Source organism: Vitis vinifera, chromosome 2 (genome assembly GCF_030704535.1).
Source record: "Vitis vinifera cultivar Pinot Noir 40024 chromosome 2, ASM3070453v1".
NCBI classification, from domain to species: domain Eukaryota; kingdom Viridiplantae; phylum Streptophyta; class Magnoliopsida; order Vitales; family Vitaceae; genus Vitis; species Vitis vinifera.
In genome coordinates this window covers 6,615,066-6,631,160 of record NC_081806.1, presented here as the reverse complement: position 1 = coordinate 6,631,160, position 16,095 = coordinate 6,615,066, and the positions used below count along the sequence as shown (strand labels likewise).

Sequence of the window (16,095 nt, the reverse complement as noted above, 5' to 3'; positions counted from 1 at the left end):
CAGTATAAAATTTCTGGAAAATTGAGAATAACTCAGCTCGATTTTTCATTAAAAATAACCAAGTACATCGAGAATAGTCATCAATGAAAGTGACAAAATACTGAAATCCTAAAGTAGACGCAGTCCGACAAGGACCCCAAACATCAGTGTGAACAAGCTCAAAAGGAGACTTTGCCCGATTATTCAAACGCTTTGGGAACGAGACACGAGTATGTTTCCCAAGCTGACATGACTCACACGGAAGCGACGACAAAGTGGAAAAACGAGGAACCATCTTCTGGAACTTGGAGAGACTAGGGTGGCCCAGACGATTGTGAATGAGGAGAGGAGCATCAGTGGAAATGCAAACTGCAGGAGATGAATCTGAGGTGAGGTGATAGAGGCCTTGAGACTCACGTCCTATGCCAATCGTCTTCCCCGTACTCCGGTCCTGCAAGGTCACAAATTTATCAGAAAATGTAATAGAGCAATTAAGAGTACGAGTGATTTTGCTGATGGAAATAAGATTAAAAGGACATTCAGGAGTATAAAGGACAGAAGTGAGAGGTAGAGAAGGCAGAGGAAGGGCCAAACCAATACCTTTAGCCACAGTTTGAGAACCATTAGCTAAGGTAACAGTAGGTAAATCAGAGGTAGTAGTAATAGAGGAGAAAAGATCCTTATTACCAGATAGGTGATCAGATGCTCCAGAATCTAGAATCCAGGGTCCAAGAGAAGATGTGTGGGTAAGGCAGGCAGAGGCATTACCAGGCTGGGCAACAGAGGCAATAGAAGCCTGAGATGTCTGAGATGCGGAGGAGCTCGGAGGCTGAGGCAACAGAGAATCAGAGGACTGGGCCATATGGGCAGTGCGAGGAGGTCTTCCATGTAACTGATAGCAACGATCGCGAGTGTGGCCAAGTTTATTGCAATAGGTGCATTGAGGACGTTGGCCTCTACCTCGGGTACCACTGCGTCCTCCTCGAGAGGTAGTTTGAGAAACTAACACAGAAGAATCTGAAGCGCTATCAGATGTCAAAGTCTGAGTGGACGAGATACGCAGGAGGCGAGCAAACACATCATCCAAGGACGGAACTGATGAACTGCCAAGAATCTGATCACGAATAGGCTCAAGATCCGGACGGAGGCCAATAAGAGTAAGAACCATGAAGAACTTGTCAAGTTGTGTTTGTTGAGCCCCAACATCAGGAGTAAGAGGCATCACAGTCAGGAACTGCTCCTTAAGAGAGGCAATCTGACCAATATAAGTAGATAGGTCCAAGTCCTGTTGGCTGAGATGGACAATAGCAGAAGCCACCTTATAAAGACGCTGGATATCATTCGTGTATAATCCTTTGGCCTGAGTCCAAAACTTAAAACAAGTTTTATAGGCCTGAAGATGAAGAAGAATCCGGGGATCAACCGATTGCCATAATACACTACATAACTGTGCATCTATCTTCCGCCACTGTACGCGGTCAACCTCAGGGATATCTGCCTCCTGGGTAACCAAGTGATCCTCATATCCTTGACCCATAAACCAAAGTTCAACAGAAGCAGACCAGGAGAGATAATTCTCACTGCCAACCAATTTCTCTGAGGTAATCATAGGAGATCCAGAGATAACAGAGGTAAAGATCTGATTTTTGGTGGTCATATTCACGTATTTGGATCGAAGAGAGCCCTAAGATGGGTTCAGATTTCGGCGGAGAGAGAAAAAAAGTGAAACCACGGCTGTGAGAGGTGCAATCAATGGAGAAAAGGTTCGTGACGTGCCTGGAGAGGAAGAGAAGCAGCACCCAAGCCTCGGAGATGGAGGGGGAGCCCTGTCGGAGGTGGCCGGAATGGCAAGAAAGCCAAAAACAGGGAAAAAAATGGAGATGCAGGGCTCGGGGAGGACTGCCGGGGGGCTAGAAGGCCAAGACGGCGCCGGACGAGCCTGGAGAGGTGTCGGAAGTGGCCGGAATATGCCTCACGCGCCCCCACGCGCCGGCGCGTGAGATGCAGCCGCCGACCGAAAATCGCGCGTGGACGGCGCGTGGCTCCTCTTTTGGTGCTGGTGTCTTCACAAAAGGTGGAGATCTCCTCCAGGCGCTCCTTCTGGTATGGTCGGTGTCGGAAAAATAGGTCGCCGGAAAGTTCGCCGGAAAGTTCGCCGGAAAATTTCGCCGGCGGTGAGTGGTTTCTAGCGACGATCCGACTGACCGGAAAGTATTGGGAGATGGGAAAGGTGACCGGAAAGAAACACGGTGACCGGAAAGAAACACGGTCACCGGAAGGTTTCCCGGAGTTGATGACACGGAAAAACAGGAAAGAATTAGGTTTTCTTCCTTGGCTCTGATACCATGTTGAAAGAGAGAGAGAAAGGAGAAAAACCTTATTTTCATTCATATATTTTTACTTACAATTGAGAGATATATATATATACAAGGCTAGGAGTCCTAACTACCATACATATGACCTATATTAATAAGGAAAGATAGTATACTATACATACATTATATTCAACACTAAGCAATGAAAGAAAAATGAGTCACACTTGGATTCCAAAATAGCATCGCGGGTTCCACCTATTTCTCCAAAATGGAGAATGAGTTCTCTCCTCACCAATTCCAAAGAAAACCCATTCCCTTTCTTTGGGGAATGAATGTTTGTGCTAGAGTTTCCCTTTTTTGCCCTTGGCAAGCAACTTTATATTGCATTAATTAATTTGCAAATATTCTTTGAATTGTGCTTCATGTGATGTTTGATCAACTACAAAAACATATGTATCAATAAAAAATTCATCTTAAACTATTAGATGATTTTCATTAAGATAATTATATGCAAACATATGTAACTAACCTTTTAGAAACTTGCAGAGCCAATTTGAATTTTATAAACATTTACATATTAAAAAATAATTAGAAAATTTTGCTAAGCCATTAAACTTATTGAGTTGGAGCTCAATCTTTTCTTGGTATAATTTTTTAATAGACAATTTCTTCCCTTATAAAAAATGAATGCGATATTTTTTGAACTAGTGAGGTCCACTTTGCTTAAAATTTTGAGATGCAAGATGAATTTTAGAGTTTAGAATGTTCTAATAATGTTTTCTTGCCTTTGTGATTTGTTTTAATTAATAAAAATAAAAATAAAGGACATATGTTAGCTTTACAAATAGTTACATATTATAAAATGACTAAAGAGATTTTTTAACTGAATTTAAGATTAAAAATTAAATTACTGTGGAGAATGAAAACTTTTTTTCCGTGCAATAATTTTTATCAATATAAAAAATTTGAAAAAGAAACAAATAAATTAAAATCTTAAATTTAATAAACAATTATATATAAAAGAAATAATTAGAAAATTTTAACAAATTTTTTCACTTATATAATTGATTTGGAAAAATGAATACAATATTTTTTGAGCAAATGAGGTCCGACTCTACTTCTAACTTTTAGATACAAGATGAATTTTAGAATGCTCTCATATTTTTTTGTGTCTTTAATTATTTTTATTAAAAGAAGTAGAGAAATATAAATTAAATATCTTTATTTTTACAAATAGTTATATATATTATAAAATAAGTAGAGAGTTTTTTTGTCCAAAAGTCTATTTAACCAAATCAAATTATAAAAGAAAAATGTAATAAGTTTAAGCAATGGGTTTTATTTTTTCTATACATTTTTTTAATATGTTCCTTTTCTTCTACAATCATATGTTTGAAAATTTTTTATATGAGTATTATGGTAAAATTATACATTTTGTTAGGTTTTCCTCACAACTAGTGAACACTTTAAATGGAATAAGTTTTATTGTCATTCCATTTCTTAATAGTTTTGTAAACATGCCATTAATGTCAGCCACAACATCAAAGAAATGGTTGCTTATGGAGGAAGCCTTTTGGAGACAAAAATCAAGAGAAATTTGGTCGAGGGAAGCAGATAAAAACATAGGCTTCTTCCATAGGATGGCTAATGCTCACAAAAGGAGTAACTTGCTGAGGAAGATTAAAATTAACGGAGTGTGGTGCACAGAGGAGAATGAGATTCAGGAGGGTGTGGCTAGGGCTTTTCAAAATCTGTTGTTGGAGCCGGGTGATTGGCACCCTAGCTTGGCGGGATTGGACTTTGATTGATTAGGGGATGAGGACGCAGCCAAGTTGGAGGTAGATTTTAGTGAAGAGGAGGTGTTCCATGCACTGTGTGAGCTGAACGGGGACAAGGCCCTTGGAGCAGATGGTTTCACTATCACCTTTTGGCTGTTTAGCTGGGATTTTGTGAAGGACGAAGTTATGGGCTTTTTCGGAGAATTCTATGAGCGGGGGAAATTCGTTAGGAGCCTGAACACTACGTTCTTGGTTTTAATACCAAAAAAAGAAGGCAGTAACAACCTTAGTGATTTCAGACCTATCAGCTTGGTGGGAGGCTTTTACAAGCTGCTGGCTAAAGTTTTAGCTAACAAGCTAAAGAAGGTGGTAAGTAAGGTAGTGTCTCTGGCCCAAAACGCTTTTGTGGAAGGAAGACAAATTCTTTATGTTGTGCTGATAGCTAATGAAGTTATAGATTCGTTGTTAAAAAGGAATGAGAGTGGAGTGTTATGCAAGCTAGATATAGAGAAGGCTTACAACCACATAAGCTGGAATTTTCTGCTCATTGTGATGCGAAAAATGGGATTCGAGGAGAAGTGGGCAGGTTGGATAAGTTGGTGCATATCCACAATGAGTTTTTCGGTTTTGGTTAATGGTTCTCCATTGGGCTTTTTCATTAGTAGTAGGGGATTGAGGCAAGGAGATCCTCTTTCCCCCTACTTTTTTGGGATTGGGATGGAGGCCTTTAGCAGCCTCATTAATAGAGCTGAGAGAGAGGGTTTTTTATTAGGTTGCAGGGTTAGAGATGGGGTTCAATTATCTCATTTGATGTTCGTTGATGATACCCTCGTGTTTTGTGAAGCTTCCCAAGGGCTGATGGTCTATTTGAGCTGGCTTTTGATGTGGTTTGAAGCCATTTCAGGTCTGAAAATAAACTTGGACAAGAGTGAAATTCTTCCGATGGGAAGGGTTGATAATGTGGAGGAATTGACATTTGAACTAGGCTGCAAGCCCCGGGGGGGGGGGGGGGGGGGGGGGGTGGTGTGCGCTGCCCTCCTGTTTGGGGCTTCCTTTGGGGGCTGCTCATAATTCAGTAGCAGGTTGGGATGGGGTGGAGAAGAGATTCCGGAAGAGGCTTGCCATGTGAAAGAGGCAATTTATTTCAAAAGGAAGGTGGATTACCCTTATTTAGAGCACGTTGTCAACCATACCCATATACTACATGTCTTTGCTATGTATGCCACGAGTAGTTAGATTGAGGCTAGAGAAAATTCAAAGGGATTTTCTTTGGGTTGAGGGGAAGTTGGAGAAGAAGCCTCATCTTGTGAAGTGGTTGATTGTTTGTTCGGATAAAAGAAAAGGTGGCTTGGGTGTTAGATGCCTTTCTAAACTTAATAGAGCCCTCTTAGGTAAATGGAGTTAGCGCTTTGTGGAAGAAAGGGGGACTCTATGGAATCAAGTAATTAGTAGGAAGTATGAGATAGAAGAAGGGGGGTGGTGTAACCGAGAAGTAAGGGAGGGGTATGAAGTGGGGTTTTGGAAGGAAATTAGAAAGGAATGGCCTTTTATGAAAAGCAAATTTGTATTTTCTGTAGGAAATGGAAGAAGAGTGAGATTTTGGGAGGATAGGTGGTGCGGAGACGAGGCTCTAAGCATTTCTTTTCCTTCTTTGTATGCTTTGGCGACTTCCAAAGAGGTGTGGGTGGTGGAGGTTTGGGATACTATAGGGGAGGTTGGGGGCTGGAACCCACGCTTTTTGAGACCATTTAACAATTGGGAGTTTGAGATGGTAGAGAGATTCCTTTTCTCATTGCAAGGGAAGAGAGTGGTTTTTAATTTGGAGGATAAGTTACGGTGGAAGGAGGCAAAGGGTGGTAATTTTTCCATTAAATCCTTTTATAGTGCTTTGGAAGGTGGCGGCACAGTCCCGTTCCCGACAAGCATTATTTGGAGCCCTTATGCTCCTATAAACTTTGGTTTTTTTTCCTTGGGAAGCCATATGGGATAAAGCTCTAACGTTGGACCAGCTAAAGAAGAGGGGCTGGTCTCTCCCGAACAGTTACCTTTGTGGTGCTGCCGAAGTGTCTATAAATCATCTTCTAATTCATTGCACCAAGGCCAGGATTTTATGGGACTTGTTATTTAACCTTTTTGGGGTGCTATGGGTTCTTTCATCGTCAGTGAAGGAGACCCTTCTTGGGTGGCATGGGCTGTTTGTGGGCAAGAAGTGGGTGAAGGTTTGGACAGCAGCCCCCTTATACCTTTTTTGGATAGTTTGGAGGGAAAGAAATAGGGTTGCTTTTGAAAATGAGGATCTTTCGATCCAAAGGATGAAATATACTTTTGTTAGCAATTTGTGGTCTTGGTCCAAGTGTTATATAGTCGAAGGGCCTAATTCTTTAATTAACGTTTTGAGTGGGTGAGCTATAGATGAGGGTGGGTAAGTTTTTTGTATCCCTTTTCCTTTTGTTTTTAGCCTATATGCGCTTGTTTGTATACCTCCTATATGCTTTAGGTTTGTTGTTGGGCGCCCTGTTCTTTTAATGTACTCTCTTCTATGACTTTGCCTATAAAAAAAAAGACCTATAGCAGTCTTTGTTGGATATCAACTTTCATGACCCACTGACTGGAAAATGTTAGTCATCTCTACCTCTGGATTTCTTCATTTAATTGATAAAACTAATCTAACATTGTATGTAATTTTGCTTATGATAGCTACTTCTAGTTGATGTCTTTCCTGGTAGTGGCTATGTGTGATGCTTTGTTCTTCTTTTGTTATTGGGCTTGTTTCTGTTTTATCTATTGCAACTGTGACTTTTTGTCACGATGATTAATTTCAAATCTGATGGACCCACTATAATGCTTCCTCTGTTAATATGAAAATGCATTTGCTTGTTTTTAACATTTGATTTCATGTTAATGATAAAGATCCAAAACTGAACTGATGAAATTGATATCAAGACTGTCATCACCAGTGGATGGAATGATTAACAACTAAGTTGCATCAATCATATCTCATCCTCTAATGCCTTTTTAATGAATTTGATCTCTAATACTTGTTGATGCATGGCAAACTTTAAATAATTGCTTGTGGTCCTATAGCTTCAAGCAAAACAGAAGCCCATTACAAATGTCTTGGTGTTGTCTGTCCAAGAGATTCTATTAAATCTAAATCTTTCAGAATATTTTGGCTAACTCTTCTCTAATTTTATATATATAATTTTAGAAAGATTTCACTTGTTACTTTGATTTATTACTATTTCAGATTACGAAAGTCAATGGCAGGATTTCTTGATGCATTTGATCCTTACAACTCTGTCACTCCAAGTGGAATCTTCACTGATCGAGTTGAGGTTAGAGGCTTCTAAATTTCACTTCATCAAGTTTTACAATGTCAGCCTTCTAGGCAAAGGAGCATATTTCACATTGAGGAAGTTGACTTCTCAAAATATTGGCAAAATTATTGGAATATTGTGGAAAACTTTAGGGGGACATGATAGTTACAGTCATATACCTTAATAAGAGATCCTTTGACCAAGAATGATACATTCCTACATGTATTAATTGTTCTGGAAGATTTTCCAAATTAATTGAAAAGGAAGATTGTTGGGGCTCTTTGTTTATTTCTCATATGATTTGAATGATTGGACACTTCTAGCTTGATGCATGCAACCAACTAGAATATTTTTTTTTTGTAACAATGGAAGCTTTAATACCTTGGGCTAGTGCAAAACATAAAAATAAAGTAAAATCACACAAAAAGACACTTGAGGTTTTAACATGATTGGATCAACCATGCCAATATCCGAGAGAGAATTGTTCCATTATACCATTGAAAATGTTATAAAAACAGATAAAACAAATACTATTATTGGTTAAGTATAGTGTGTTTCTTTGCTGCTATCTACACCCTGAATTGTGAATCGTTGCTCCAAAGGGTGTTTCTCACTCTTCCTTACATCCCTATCTACCACATGCAGCCTTCATAAATTCATCTCAATCTCATAACTTTTTCCCTCTCATAACCTGAAATATTTATAAAAATATTTCTAATATCTTTTGTTATTCTATAAGGAAATCCAATATTACAAGAATGTATGAATATAGGAAAAATATTCGATACAATATGCTTTGTTAAAAGGAGAATATGACAAATACCCTTGAGGCTTGACTCAAGTGGCAAAGGGTTGGGAAGAGCTTGTGGGAGGTTTCGGGTTCAAGTTCAAAAATTACATACATACATACATACATACATACATACATATATATATATTTGGAAATTTATTTTTTAAGGTACCTAATAACCACCCATTTTAATTCTTTTCTTAATCCTTACTCTATGTCATAATTCTCTCATGTGCTGTGGTTCCCTTCTGCACAAGGAACATTCAACTTATTGTGATCTCCACAGATTCAAATTGTTTAGTCAATTCATTGCTTTCACCTTTCAAGATCCAATAAGTGTGTTGAAAGAAAGAAGCCTAATAGTACCTCACTGAACAGTGAGTAGTGGAGAGTAATATTACTATGGCTATCCATTTCAAAGTTAGGATCTTCAGCACTGGCAATTATGTAGATACCTATCCTTTCATCCACATTGTATAGAAAGCAAAACATTGCTCTTGAAGAATTGATACTCTTGGGTGTTACCATGAAAGAAAGAAAAAGAAAAAAACATGAAAGGAAAAAGCAAGCACTAATTAGTTTCTTTGACACATTGCAAGGAAAATGACAAATACACAAAGAATGGGTTGAGTAAAAAACACTGAAAATAATTTACTCCACCTTCAACTAAAATTCTTTTTATAGTTCTCGTGTATTTTGTTCTCTGTCTCTTTAAAAAATCTATAACTTGGTGTTTCCAAAAATCCTTGCTTTTTAGGAAATCCTTTTTGTAGTTCTCGTGTATTTTGTTCTCCTTGTCTCTTTCAAAAATCTTTAACTTGGTATCTTTAGAAATCCTTTCTTTTTTTGGAAATCTCCACCATTCTCTCCCGAAAATCTTCACTTTAGATTGATGCCACATATTGTGCTAGTGGAAACTTTAATGTCATGAGTTTGTGCAAAACATAAAGTAAAATCACACAAAGAGGCCCATGACATTTTAATATGATTTGACCAACATTGTTTACATCCACAGATGAGAGAATCATTCCACTATACCATATAAAATGTTATAAAGTATTAGACTACCACTTTTCTTAAAAGCTTCAAGTTGTAGGATTTGGGTCCACAATATATCCCATGTTTTCCTATACCCTCTCTTACATCCCTATACCCACACGTGGAGTGACACACAAGCTCATATACAAGCCACAAACCACCTCTTGGGTTCAATAGTTGGTGTAAATAAGTATGTGGTGAGGTCCAAATTCGTGACCTTATCTTGCCAAACAAGGTTTTGATAAATTGTTGGACTATCAATTTTTTAAAAGCTTAAGCTTGTTGGATTTGGATCCATAAAAGGAAAATGGAGAATGATTTCTGAATAATACTTGTGTATTCATTGGATATTTTTTAGGCCTGTTTATAATGTTTACAATGGGAAAAAAAAAAAAAAATTATTCTATGCCTAGAATTACTCCACTAATTCAATCACTAATTACATGAAATAAATACTAAGTCAACTATACAAAAAAAAAAAAAAAAACGAAAAAGAAAAAGAAATAAATCCAAATAAATCCTAGCCATACTCCCCCTCAATCTAGTGAGCAAATTGTCACGGACTTAGTCATTCACTAAGCTCGTGCGGCACTTAGGCAAGTCAAGACGCTTGATCTTGCTAAGTCAACCTTGATCCCCAATGCTTAGCTTGCTCGGCTAAGACACTCGCGACTCGAAAGCTTAAGAGCTTAGTAGGCAACTCCTTAAAGAATGGAAGCTTTATTATCTCAAGAAAGCCTTTACAAGTGCTTGGATGCTCACTTGCTTGGTTAGGAAGTGATTTGGGTGGTGCCTTGGCCAAATGAGGCCCTCACCTATTTATAGGCACCAAGGGAACTCTCTAGAACCTTGGAGGGTTCCTTACAAATCAAGAATATTCTAGAACATCCTACCCTATTCTATGTACAACCCTATGTACAAGAATATACAAGAGATTCCTAGAAGTCTCTAGAAAGCCTTGGACTCCTCCCATGCCTTCCACCATAGTGTATAGATGTGTGGACATCTCTAGGCATTTCTAGAACCTTCCACACTCTTCCCACCAATGGCTTAGTGTAGATGGCTCCAAGAGTCTCCAGAAGCTTCCCTCCTCCTATTTAAGCCCATGGGGAGGGTCATTTGAAGCATCCTGTGACAAAATGCTCTTTATTACTTACTTGATTGTGATAGATTGGAAGGGTTGAGCCACGAATCCCTTAGTCAATATGTCAACTGATTGTCTAAGGATATAAAGGGAGTGCATACCAACCCACTACCCAATTTCTCATTGATGAAATGATAATTAACTTCAATGTACTTGTTTGGTCATATCGAACTAGATTGTGTGCTTTACTAAAAGCCAACTTTTTGTCACATTAGAGCTTTATAAGACTTTACCAATTTATTCTATCTGTGGTCACTAAGAATAATTTTTATCTTGAGAAAGCTCACAACCCCTGTGTTATGCCTAGAAATTCTGATTTGACACTTGATATAGCAGTCACATATTGTTTCTTCTCGAAGTTACCAAATTGTAAATGTACAGCAGCTAGATGTTAACCTCCTGTTAGTGATTTATCCTTCCCAAATAGCCTCTATATAAACTCAAGTGTCATATTTCCAGTTTTTTGAAACAAAATGTCACACTACCAAGAGTTAACTCCAATTGTCTAAGTATCTGATCCATTGCCTCCATGTGTACCTCCTTAGGATTGTGCATAAGTTAGGTCACCATACTTATATGTTGAAAATATTCTTCATCATATTCCTTTTTAAGTGAAAGTTTATGGCCATGAAATTTTATGGGAAGGATTTTTCATCCCTCTCATGGAATCTTTATATGATATTAACACAATTCTTGTTTCTGATTATATATATATATATATATATATATATATATATATATATATATATATATATATATATATATATATATAGATAGATAGATAGATAGTGAAGAATTTCTGAATTCCTTTATTGATTATATTCGGTACACACCATACACATATATATACACAAATGACTGAATAAGAAAAAATCAATTTAGCTTGATTCTCTCCTAAAATTAGGAAACTGAATCATAAGGAAATATCCTAAATGATCTCTCCTTTTTTATTCCTAAAATACTTTCCCAAATTAAAATCCTAACGTTGGCATTATTTCAACACTCCCCCTCAAGCTGGAGAATATATATCATATAATTCCAGCTTGCAAGTTAAGTCTTCAAAGTTAGGCCTAGGTAAAGCTTTTGTGAGGATGTCTGCAGTTTGGTGCTTGGTAGGAACGTAGTTCAATTTAACCGTCTCGCTAGTCACCTTCTCTGTGATGAAGTGTCTGTCAATCTCAACGTGCTTGGTCCTGTCATGATGCACGGGGTTCTTTGCTATGCTTATAACTGCCTGATTATCACACATCATCAGAATCGGAGATGAACTCGTTTGTCCCAGTTCACTAAGAACCCTTTTTATCCAAATCCCTTCACAGATTCCCTGTGCTAGAGCTCTGTACTCAACTTCTGCACTACTTCTGGCTACAACTGATTGCTTCTTACTCCTCCAGGTAACAAGATTTCCCCAGACAAAAGAACAGTATCCAGAAGTGGACCGCCTGTCAATGATGTTTCCTGCCCAATCCGCATCTGAGTATACTTCAGTGTCACGATTCTCTGTCTTTCTAAAGAATAGACCTTTCCCTAGTGTCATTTTTAAATATCTAAGAATCCTGTAGACTGCTTCCATGTGTTCCTCAGTGGGGCTGTGCATGAATTGACTTACAACACTTACTGCAAAGCCAATATCTGGCCGAGTGTGTGAGAGATAAATCAAGCGCCCGACGAGTCGTTGATATCTTCCCCTATCTACCGGTGTACTCTCTTTCTCGATACCAAGTTTCTTCTGACTATCCATAGGAGTATCAATTGGTTTGCATCCAAGCATACTGGTCTCCTTAAGAAGATCGAGTATGTATTTTCTTTGAGAGACTATAATTCCTTTCCTTGATCTAGCCACTTCCATACCAAGGAAATATTTCAAATTTCCAAGGTCTTTAACTTCAAACTCTTCTGACAAATACTTCTTCAAATTCTGTAATTCCTCCATATCATTCCCAGATAGAATAATATCATCGACATAGACTATCAATATGGCCATTTTCCCGGCATGAGACTTCTTGACAAATAGAGTATGATCAGCCTGACCTTGTTTGTAGCCCAGCTTCAAAACTGCCTTTGTGAATCTATCAAACTAGGCTCGGGGAGATTGTTTAAGGCCGTATAAGGATTTTTGGAGTTTGCAAACCTGATTCTTTGCCATACTTCCTTCGAAACCAGGTGGTATTTCCATGTAGACTTCCTCTTCTAGGTCACCATTTAGAAATGCATTTTTTATGTCCAGTTGTTGCAAGCACAAATCTTGATTGACAGCCAATGAGAGAAGAATCCTGATAGTGTTCAGTTTTGCAACAGGAGCAAAAGTCTCCTGATAGTCTATCCCATAGGATTGTGTAAACCCTCTAGCTACCAGACGAGCCTTGAATCTCTCAACTGATCCATCTGCTTTGTATTTTATGGTGAAAATCCACTTGCACCCCACGGGCCTCTTCCCAACTGGCAAATTTGTGATAGTCCATGTCCCATTCTTCTCAAGTGCATCAATCTCATCTTGTACTGCCTTCTTCCATTCTGAAATTTTTAATGCCTCTTGTATTGTGTTGGGAACCTAAGTATCATCAAGAGAAGTAGCAAATGCTTTGTAAGATAGTGATAGCCCTTCATAAGTAACATAATTCCCAATTGGATGATCTGTACATCTCCTAACACCCTTCCTCAATGCAATCGGCAGAGTAGAATCATCAATGCTGGGAATTAACACCTCTCCAACCCTATCCTCACCTATGTTCTCTTTAGGAAGACTTGAAATGGAGTCAATATATTGACCACATGTTGGCTGTGATCCGTGCTCTAATTCCTGTCTTTTCCTCCTCCTGATGTAAACTTGTAAGTTCTCATTAGCAAGTTGTGGGGCTATAGGTTGAATAGGCATGGGAGACTGGATGGTCATGGGAGAAGGAACATTTGTGGACTGGGCTGGCTGGACTGATGACAGCATGGGTGTGGGCAACTCAGGTGACTCTGAGTGAGAAAAAGGTACAGCCTCAAGAAGAGACTCCCAAACTTGATGTTCATTCATGCTCTCCCCCTGAACATGAGATTTGGGATAGAAGAAGACGTGTTCAAAGAAAGAGACGTTCATGGTGGTGTAAAATTTTTTGTTGGTTGGAGAATAGCATTTGTACCCTTTTTGGGTTGGAGAATACCTTAGGAAAATGCACTTATTGGCTCGAGGAGCAAATTTGCTATGATTGTGAGGATACACATGAACGAATGCCGTGCAACCAAATACTTTGAGTGGTAAATCAGAAGAGGTTGCACGAGTGTGAGGGAATTTTTTTAAGAGAAGTTGACGTGGGGATTGAAAGGTAAGCACTCTGGATGGCATACGGTTAATCAAATAGGTAGCTGTGAGAATGGCTTCCCCCCAAAAATAGTTTGGAACATTAGAGGAAAACATAAGGCACCGGGCAACCTCCAAGAGATGTCTATTCTTGCGTTCAGCCACCCCATTTTGTTGTGGGGTGTCAACGCAAGAACTTATGTGGATAATGCCGTGATTTTGAAGATAAGTACTGAGGCTACTAGTAAAGTATTTCTTTGCATTATCTGACTTGAGGACTTGAATTTTTGAATTGAATTGATTTTGAACCATAAGATTGAAGGTTTGAAAAATGTGCCCGACCTCTGACTTTTCTTTCATAAGGAAAACCCATGTTACCCGTGTATGATCATCAACGAATGTCACAAACCATCGAGTGCCAGAAATATTTTTTATCCGTGAGGGACCCCACACATCACTATGTACTAAAGAGAAAACAGTCGAAGGTTTGTATGGGATTTGAGGATATACTGTTCGAGTATGCTTTGCAAACTGACAAATTTCACAGTGATAAGATGCTGGATTTTTATTAATAAATAATTTGGGAAACAATTTGGCAAGGTAAACAAAGTTAGGATGACCAAGGCGATAGTGTAACATTATAATCTCACTATCTTTATTGACCTTAGAATTTGACACAGAATTGAAAGACTCTAACATACTCTGAGACTGTACGCAACTTGCTTGAGAGACTTGGTTTGAGAATTGGCCACATGTGAGGAGGTAGAGTCCGGAACACTGTTCAGCACTACCAATCATCTTCCCTGATTTCAAGTCCTGAAAAACACACGAGTTTGGATAAAATTTAGTAACACATTGGAGATCACAAGCCAATTTGCTAATGGACAAAAGATTACAATCCAAGTTTGGAACATGGAGAACAGAGTCAAGATACAAGTCTTTAGTAAGTTTTATAGAACCTGTCCCGACAATTTTTGACTTTGAACCATCAGCAATATGGACAGATGAATGACCATTACTTGGCTTGTAATTTTGAAGAATGGCAGCATCTCCTGTCATGTGATCAGAAGCACCTGTGTCCACTATCCACGGCTTCATTCCTCCTTGATTAGCAGTGAAGGCTATCCCGGTAGTACTGCCACTGCTAACTTGACTTAATAGTTTCTGTAGCATCTCCATCTGCTCTTTGTTGAATGGACTCGGCTCGGGAACAGATGTGCTCTTAGAGTTGGCAGCCACGTGTGCTCTGCCATCTCTGTTAGACCGTGACTTTGGTTTCCAATCAGCCGGTTTCCCATGAAGCTTCCAGCAAGCCTCCTTATAATGGCCTAGTTTCTTACAATAATCACACCAAGGCCTATCCCGTTTCTGATGATCTCCACTACTACTATTAAATGACCGAGCAACAAGGGCAGAGGCATCCAATGTTGGGGCAGGTTGCTCTTTTGATCCCATCATCACTTTCTTTCTACTTTCTTCACGCCTAACCTCTGAAAAAGCCTCCCTGAGACTTGGTAGGGGTTTAATGCCCATGATTCGGCCTCTAACATCATCCAATTCCCTATTTAGTCCTAGGAAGAACTTGAACAGTCTCTTTTGTTCCACAATTTGCCTGTATGTTGCTGCATCATCCGAACATTTCCATGAGTGAGTCTCGAATAAGTCAAGTTGCTACTAATACCTTGTGAATGTGTTGTAATACTGAGTAACTGGCTGCTCTCCTTGGCGGAAGTCATGTAGGGCTGATTCAACCTGAAAAAGTTCTAAAGTATTTTCAGAACTTGAGTAAGTTTCTTTGGCTGCATCCCATATGTCCTTTGCAGTCCCAAACAGCAAGAAATTTTCAATTATGTCATTGTTCATGGAATTGATAAGCCATGACATGATCATGCTGTTTTCAATCTTCCACTTCCTGAAACCCGGTTCTGTAGTTTCTAGCATGGCTGCTTCTCCAGTGAGGTACTCATCCTTTCCTTTACCGCAAATGAACAGCAACACAGATTGTGACCACTGTAAATAGTTATAGCCATTTAATTTGTGTCCTGTGATGAGAATAGGAGAGGAATCACTGCCACCAAGGTTTGGAATTTCAGATCTACCCCCTGATTCTGGTGCCGTGACGCTGGATACTTGTGATGTTGCCATTCCGTATTTTGTCATGGAGATGAGGAAGAGAGAAAACCAGAAATACCGACCTAATGGAAAAGAAAAATAACTGTGGCACCACTAGAAAGGTAGAAGACCACTTCCCAAGGCACGTGCAGGGATTGGGGTTGGAAAAAAAAATAGCCAAAGGACGCCGGAAACACTGTTCGGAGGGGCCACGGAGGCAAAAGAACCCAAAAGAGGCACGTGCAGGGCTCGGATGGCAGAAACAAGTGTGAAGGGTGTCTAGTCGGCGTCAGGTGAGGCTGGAGGAGGAAGCGCGTCGCCGGAAAGTGGCTCACG

The 16,095-nt window shown here is 39.2% G+C and overlaps 1 protein-coding gene across 6 annotated transcripts in view; it reads left to right on the top strand.

The window, feature by feature from the left end:
- LOC100855390 (uncharacterized) overlaps positions 1 to 16,095 on the top strand; it is a 120,871-nt gene that overhangs the window by 90,951 nt on the left and 13,825 nt on the right. For all 6 annotated transcript variants that reach the window (XM_059734021.1, XM_059734023.1, XM_059734027.1 and 3 more), the window contains one exon: positions 7,320 to 7,407. In XM_059734021.1, coding sequence (XP_059590004.1) covers positions 7,320 to 7,407 — 88 coding nt within the window. The remainder of the gene's footprint in view (positions 1 to 7,319; positions 7,408 to 16,095) is intronic.